General features: G+C 42.8%; 1 protein-coding gene across 4 annotated transcripts; it reads right to left on the minus strand.

Moving 5' to 3' along the window:
• Positions 1 to 151: 151 nt before the first annotated feature.
• Positions 152 to 4,893, minus strand: LOC106636002 (protein phosphatase 1 regulatory subunit 37). 4 transcript variants are annotated; one of them, XM_089589531.1, is made up of 12 exons: positions 4,646 to 4,893; positions 3,534 to 4,104; positions 2,466 to 2,563; positions 2,244 to 2,390; positions 2,031 to 2,150; positions 1,790 to 1,937; positions 1,466 to 1,595; positions 1,219 to 1,381; positions 843 to 1,031; positions 647 to 766; positions 448 to 538; positions 152 to 390 (listed from the first exon to the last, which is right to left on the minus strand). In XM_089589531.1, the coding sequence occupies exons 2-12, from the start codon at positions 3,814 to 3,816 to the stop codon at positions 260 to 262; spliced, it is 1,620 nt and encodes a 539-aa protein (XP_089445657.1). In that variant the 5' UTR covers positions 3,817 to 4,104; positions 4,646 to 4,893; the 3' UTR covers positions 152 to 259. The 4 variants fall into 4 exon arrangements, with proteins under 4 accessions (XP_089445657.1, XP_089445658.1, XP_089445655.1 ...); XM_089589532.1 differs by having other exon boundaries at positions 843 to 1,027; positions 1,215 to 1,381; XM_089589529.1 differs by having other exon boundaries at positions 152 to 538.
• Between the last annotated feature and the right edge of the window lie 2,908 nt (positions 4,894 to 7,801).

Below are 7,801 nucleotides of genomic sequence, written 5' to 3' on the forward strand. Positions count from 1 at the left end.
TCAACGCGCGAATATTTGAATAATAAGTAAGTATTCATTGTAAGCATTTTTTTTTGTCCCAAGTTCAATCACAGAAGCAGCTTGTATTGAAAAACATACATCTTTATTTAATAGTTAAAATTAAGAATATTTATAACAACAATATGGCAATATTCACTGAATCTGTCAACATTTTACACAATTTGTCTTTTAAAAAATATCATATCCGTCTTTTTTTTCGTTTTCAATTTGTTTTATGATATATGTAAGTATATAGTCTCTATATTTTCCAAGTCATATATCTCTTGTATTCACTGGGAAGTTCTTCTTGGGGCTGTTCCAGCTCATCCAAATCTTCGCCGCCAAACATTTCATTGTCGTCACTGTCCTCGAACTCATCTTCCGTTGCAGCTGAAACACGCACTTGAATTGAGTACAACAAATTATTGTTAATATAAACTCTCTTACCATCGACTTCCTTTGCGAGTTCCTTGTTGCTTTCGCACAGCTTTTGCAGGTGCTTCACCATTTCACTGTACTTCATTTTGATTTTGCTGGCCTTTTTGCGGAACAAATAATGACAGATGGTTTAGTATTTTTCATATAAGCACCAAAGTATACCGGCTGATCGGCAACTTGGGATAAAACTACGCTGATTCAAACTTACTTCCTTGACCTTGGATTTTTCGTCGACAAAGATGTCCTTGACATTTCTGTTGAGCTCGACCGCTTGAATGATACTGTGAAGTCCCAACTTGGAGATGGGATTATTTCGCACGTCCAGCACCTGTTAACCGGGACCATGTAAAATTATTACTTTAACTCAATCAAATGTTCATAGTTACGGTGTGTGTTTTGGTTACCTCGATAACGTCGTTGTCCTCGATAACCCGCGCCAATTCAGCGAGGCCGAAGCACGTGATCTCGGTTGATCTCAAGTCCAGCTTGACCAACGTCTTGTTCGCCGCCAAGCTCTCCCTCAGGTCCATTATCAGCTCATCCGTAAGCTTGTTCGAGCCGATGCTCAGGTACTTCAAAGATTTGGTTCCTTGCTGAGACAAGGGGATATCGAGAGTTTATTTTTATTTTTTTTTTCGCACAATGAAAAGAATATATTCGCATACATACACGTATAAATTTGACGCGATTGAGCTTTTATCGATACGTGAGCATGTACATGGTTTTTTATTCTAATGATACACAACTCTAAGTTTTTGTGTAATAAATCGCTTTACCTACAATGGCGGCGTTTAGGTGTGGCGCCGAGCGTTTGGTCAACTTGTTGTTCCAGAGTACGAGACTTTCCAGGCCCTTTTTCGATCTGCTGCACTTCCCGAAATGCATCTGATGCAAAAGCCCGTTGACCACGCGGCCCAGGTACTCGTCGTCGATCAAATTGTCGCTGGGGAAACATATTTTTTTTCACAGCCCCATTTATGACAATTATTGTATACACATTATATATATAAATTATATATACACCGACCTGAGATCGAGGTACGATAACCGACTGTTGAACCTCAAAAGGGTTTCGACGTGGGTGCAATCGGCTCCCTGTATTTCGTTGTTGCGGAGATAGAGCTGCCTCAACGCCAAATTAAATTTCAAGGCCAGTACTGCGGGTGCCGAGAACAAACAAGTTGCGCCACAACATATAATCGTACTATACCGAACGTTCGTTCGACATACCAATCATCGGTTTTTTTAATCACACGCACACACTAGGTATATATTATATTATACTATTGTTCTATTAATAACATCATTTTTTTTTCTAATCAAGCTTATAAGGTACTAGTAAATGGTGTACCCAAAAGTTGGAGGGTTCGGCCGTTGAGGTGGCAGGAATCGAAAGTCAGCGTCACCAGATACGAGTACCTCAGTCCGCGGGTGAGTATCGTCATGTACTCCTCGGTGAGGCGCACATTGACGGCGTCCATTTGTTTGACGCACTCCGTCTGTAAAGCATCACAGTTGCGAATAAAAATTATAATTTATGCACGCGCTATGTAGATGTTCGGTATATAATGTACGTTATGTTATGTTGTTACCTTTCTCAGCATTCTGCTGCAGGCTTGCCAGCCGCAGGTGCCGATGTTTTGGTTGTTAGACAGGACGATGTGCACGGCAGCCTCGTAAAACTCGAATATCTGAAACATAGCCTCGGCGCTCTGAGCGAGAAAAAAAAAAAAATAAGAAACACCAACCGTTAAATTTATTATTGGATAAGATTTAATGAGCGTTGTTTTCGGCTGTATACTAACGCTGTCGTCGCCGATCGCGGCGTCCAGATCGACTTTGTAGAACAAAATCCTCCGGAAGACCTCCTCCAGGGCGTCGCAGTCGGCTTGTCGGAGACTGTGGTCTTTGAAGCTTATCTCCTCGAGGCGCTCGTTCAATTGTTCCGCCGACTGAGCAAGTAACGTTATCGTTTTCATACGTATCGCTTGTTGGATTAATAAGTTGGTACTAACTCTATGGCTTACTTTGATTTGATAAATGACGTTTTGCAGGGGAAACACCTTGTGCTTGTCGCAGGCCTCCTTGTACGCGGCGACAACCGCCTCCTTGGTCAGATTTTGTCCTGCAACGGAGGGCCATTTCTTTGCATTTAATTTACTCTGAAATCCGCAGTGCCATCCGGTAAGGAAACACTCCGCTGTTACCCAAAGACGACAATTATAGATTTGCGATGAATAAAGGGCCATTTTTCACGACTGCGTGTGCATATACCACAATCGAAGCCCCAGATGGACGAGAGAGAAGATATCTGTGTGACACTTGTTGAGAGAAAAAAAGAAAAAAAAAAAAGTGGCTGTTCACGTACGCGCAACGGAACTCGAGTGCCTTTTTTTTTGGCATCGCGCGTCGAATTTCTTATCTCCGTCTCCAATTGGACTCCTCCGTATGAGCGGACGTGAACGTTTTTTTTTTTTCCCTCTGCCGAAAGAGGAAATCCGGCCGATACATATAAGTACGTATATACACCTATTTTGCGCGGGTACCCGATTTTATATCAACATATTGAAAGGAAACCCATATTAGTTTTACCGATACGTCATAATAAAAGAGCACACGTTTCCAGGTACACGTAAACAATATACAACTGTGCGCGGCAATCAGACGAGGCGCGTATATTTTTGTCGTAAATCTTCCGGTATGATTCACCCCCGGCGCACCCGAGTACAGGTGTATTTACCGATTATCGCGGAAAGACAAAAAAAAAAAAAAATAGCTATTCGCGGAATAATCATCACCGGATGCGCGCACACGCGTTCGTTTAGATGAAATAAATATGTGCAATAAAACCTATATACACCAATTGTGTACAACGTACGATATATAAAAGCACTCTCGGGCAGCGGAGGGAATACACGACGACTCGCGTATACTTACTCTCTCGGGAGGGTGCGTTGAGGCGACGCGCTCTTTTTTTTTTTTTTTTTAAATAGCTCTCTCTCGAATGTATATATATAAAATACACGTGCGCGGCCTTGACAGGGTGTAGCTATCGAAATATGCGGCCCTCCGTACCCCCCTTGGAAGAGACTCACGGCGTATCCAGGGATTGTCGGGCTCGAGGCAGCCGGTGACCTCTTTGTCGGTGAAGCGCAGGGCGTCCCTCTTGGGCCTCTTGCGGTTGAGCCTGAGGGCGCTCCTGACGATGCGGCCGTCGATGAGCTGGTGGGGCGAGACCGGCAGGAGGGTGTTGCGCGACGACCAGCGTGCCCGGCGCTCCGAGGGCACGACCAACCGCGGGGGCAGCAACTCCACGTCTATCTTGTCGACGGCCGCGGCAACGGCAGCCGCGTGGGCCGCCTCCTCCTCGGGGCTCATACCGTTATTGAATCGCACCGTACCCACCACCACCTTTCGACGATGCTGTTGTTGGCGGGCCGTTGATGGTTCGCTGGTTGGCGGGTCTTTGTGTTTCCGGCGGTGGTGGTGGTGGTGGTGGCTGGTCTTGCGGGTGGGCTGATCGTTGGCGCCGTTGACCGGCCGCGCCGGGATGACATCGGCCGGCAGGACCGGGTCGCCGTTCGCGTAGTGCAGTTGTCGGGGGATGCGAGGCTCGCGCACCGTGAAATCGGCCGAGGTGGAGTCCGGAGCTACGGCTGCGCTTGCCTGCGAATCACCCACCACGGCAAATTAACAAGCTTTTCTTTTTTTTTTTCTTTTTTTTTTTTTTTTTTCTTCCACTCCGCGCTTCAACATGTTTTTCCCAAAGACACCCACGCACGCGTTTTATACGTATAATGTTTGTCTCCTCGAGCGCCAATTGATGGACCCGTATATAACTCTGCTCGATCGATAGGAAGGAAAAATGATGATTATTTCGAGCAGCACCAAAAAAAACAATAAACTATATTTACGCGCATGTGTGTTTTGGTGCGAGATGAGAGTAATAATATAACGCGGTACAATCTATACATAGACGCGCTCCCCTCGATTCACATGGCAAAATGCAAAATACACATGAGCATCGGAAATCTCACTCGTCGCGTAGTTATACGCATCGTCGTGTGATCAAATGAAATGATATAATGTACAAACTCGGCAGAGACTTTTGCAACACCAAAAAACCAGAGGAAAAAAAAAAAAAAAAAAAAAAAAGGTTGATTCTCGAGTCGTATGGAGGCACAAAAACGTGTAATGTATACTTAACATCATCTCATCCAGCATCGGGAGCCAAACCAAACAGATGATTATTATTCTTTTTTTTTTTTTAATTTATTGTCGCGTGACAACGCGCTCTACAGGTGTACACCGAGACCCGCACTCCGATTCGATGTGGCAGAGAGCAGCTGTCCGGCAAAGACGAGCAATCTAAACTTGACACACAAAGATACGAATCGTCGCTTCTAAATACGAAAGCTCGAGGAGGAGGGGAGAAATGAAGGCTCGGAGATAGAGAGGGAGGGAGAGCTTGCAAGCACGGAGTGTGTGCTCTCCTTCGAGTCGTGCTGCTGCCACTACTGATCTCCGTGTGCGTGCCCACGATTTCTCGATCCGATTTAGCGCGCGCGCGTTTTACACTTGACTTTGGCTCCCCCCGATATACATATATATATATATATAATATACACTCAATATTCTTTTGCTCGTTGCAACTATATAACGGGAGGGAGGATAATACTTTTGCAAGCTCGCGCTTCCTCCGTTTCGCGACGTGAGACACGCGCACGCGCGGCCGCGAGGGTTCAATGAATGACTGCAGGGAGTTGTAATGATGAGGATAACTTGGAAAGCTCAAGAATAAGAAGGAAATACGTGGAGGCGCGCGCGTCACGTGATGTGTCTTTTTTTTCCCAATTTATATATATGTATATATCGATACTGCTCTCGATTGCTGATACGTGCCCGTCCCCCTGTTTATTAAATATTATATTTGTTGGCTCGATTTAACATCTCCATCGTACAAAAAGTGTACGTATGTGGATATAAAATCGGCCTTTGCCGATTAAAGTTATCATCTCGTTGGATGTTTCGCTGTTGATTCTTGACACCTCCGTTTTTTTTTTTTTTTTTTTTTTTTTTTTTATACATGGGCATATGTGGGTACACGGCTCGAGAGATGACCGCAAAAGCTTAATTAATAGACTTTTGCGCGTGCCACTCACGCTATAATAAGCATTATTTTCATCGCGTTAAACACTTTATGAGCTTTCGCTTATTAATTTATATCTGTGTTGTTTGTCAATGTGTTTTGCTACAACACTCGAAGCACACCACTTTTTCCCTTGACATTATGTGGGTATCGTATTTTTTGTACAATCCTAAAGCGTATTGTTATTACACAATTTTCATGGCCCGTTGACGAGTTCAATTTAGTTTTTTCAAATAGTGTACAAAAAAGCACTACCGACTTACATAAGTATTTGTAAAAATTATCATTTAGTGTAATCTCTGTCGTTGGAAAAAAAAAAAAAAAAAAAAATTGGATGTAACACATCGACACTCGCATGATGGATTTAGAGTAATGTAAATCGCGTAACGTGCGAGAGCAAAAAAGGCATTTGGTCAGTGTGCCCAGAATTAAAAATAAATGATCGAATTATGACGAAACACCCGCCAACTTTGTAATTTGATTTGAGCTTGCGCTCTTCGATCGAACCCGTATATATACGTGTATTGTACGCAATCGTGATGTACGTCCATATACGCTTGGATGTTGGCATCTTTATTTTTTTTTAACTACCAACGTTTATTCATCCATTGAAACGTGTGTGCGTATGTTTTACAAAACGAAAATTCATCCAAAGAAACTATGTGGTGCATATCTTTTGTACAATAGAGCAATATATATATGTATATTTATATAAATTTCACGACAGCAAGACAATTATTCGTAACGCGCTCTCCTTTTTTACCGTCCCCACTACTCTCTCTGTCGTGGTGGTGAAAGCATACATGCAATGTGCAGGTCGCCAAAAGAGCCGTTATAATTAATCGTCGCAAGCTGTACGTACATCAAACAATCCGTTGTCGAGTGTAATTGTCTTTTGTATATTCACCCTCTTCATTCTTTTTGTATATATACACACGCTATGATTAATGTTAGCTCTTGAGTTATAAATGTACTTGTCGTTTCGAATTTTTCATCTCGATAGAGAAGAAAAAAAAAAAAAGAGATATGTCGATAGCTAGAGATCATGATTTTAATTTTATTATATGGAAGAAAAACACCGGTACAGCGCAAATGCACCAGAGAAAAGTAGGTACATTCCGAAGATGTATATACCTATATAGTACAAGAAGCAGATGAGTTGGTGGAGGAAAGCACACGACTATCGATTCCCACCGAAGATTCCCGAGGCCTGTACGAACCGCGTCCTCTAAACCATTACCCAACACCTGCCCTGTCCATCAGTCACCCCCCACAGAGCGGAGGTCGAGGCGAAGGTGTTGGGGTGCCAGCAGTATAATCTGTATTTTTTTTTTTTTTCTTTATTGAGTCTTAAAAAAAATGGTAGTATATAAAAGTCTCCGGAAAATTCATACTCTGCAGCTTATGGATTAGGATTGAAAAAAAAATTTTTTTTTCTTTTTTTTTTTTTTTCAATAAAAGGTATGATATAATCCGTTATTGCGAGTAAATGTGCGGTGGCCTCCTGGGTTCAGTGACATGTGAGTTCGGTATATATATATGCTTAGGTATTAAGCTATAAGATATATTAGCTTTTAAAGAGCGGCAGTGGCACGCTGGCGACCTGTTAACTCTACTATCGTGCACATGTATAGATTATACGTACCTACTTATAACACACACACATATGTATATATGATGTACGTTGCATGACTCGTAATTTTTAATAAAGATAATCAAAGAGAGTCGTAAAAGGGTACCTACTGATAAAAAGAAAAGTAACATTTAAGCGCGCACGTGTGGTGTCCCAGGCTACACAATGAATTTTGATATTTTCAGTGCCAGAGGCGGGTTACTTAGTAAAGATGACAATTGCTCAAAACATTAATTGTACACAAATATATATGCTTCCTACCCCTTTTACGATCGAATAGTGCATAGTGCAATACATGCTACCTATATATATATATATGTGTGTGTGTGTGTGTGTTATCGCGATTATAGAACCCTGGGCACCCCCGGCCAGTGTAGAGCGACCACTTCTTAATTCTTGTTATGTCGTGTGCGTATTTAAAACAAAAAAACGATTACAATTGTGAACGTTCATAGAGAAAGAGCGCGCATACCTACTTATATTTGTACCAACAGCAAGTATACGTACAGACGTTGTACCTATGCACCCTGCGGGCGGCCGATTGATTTCCCCTCCCCCGTTACACGCGCTCGCGCGCTACG

This window comes from Copidosoma floridanum, unplaced genomic scaffold (genome assembly GCF_036245765.1).
Source record: "Copidosoma floridanum isolate Cflo_tuat_1 unplaced genomic scaffold, Cflo_Japanese_pri ptg000009l, whole genome shotgun sequence".
NCBI classification, from domain to species: Eukaryota; Metazoa; Arthropoda; class Insecta; order Hymenoptera; family Encyrtidae; genus Copidosoma; species Copidosoma floridanum.

What these genes read in the sequence shown, in the direction of transcription:
- LOC106636002 (XM_089589529.1), bottom strand. Translation starts at nt 3,816, where the DNA reads ATGAGCCCCGAGGAGGAGGCGGCCCACGCGGCTGCCGTTGCCGCGGCC. An exon ending in CCGCGATCGGCGACGACAGC is followed by an intron (nt 2,151 to 2,243) that starts GTTAGTATACAG and finishes TTTCTCGCTCAG; the next exon opens with AGCGCCGAGGCTATGTTTCA. An exon ending in TTATCGTACCTCGATCTCAG is followed by an intron (nt 1,382 to 1,465) that starts GTCGGTGTATAT and finishes ATGTTTCCCCAG; the next exon opens with CGACAATTTGATCGACGACG.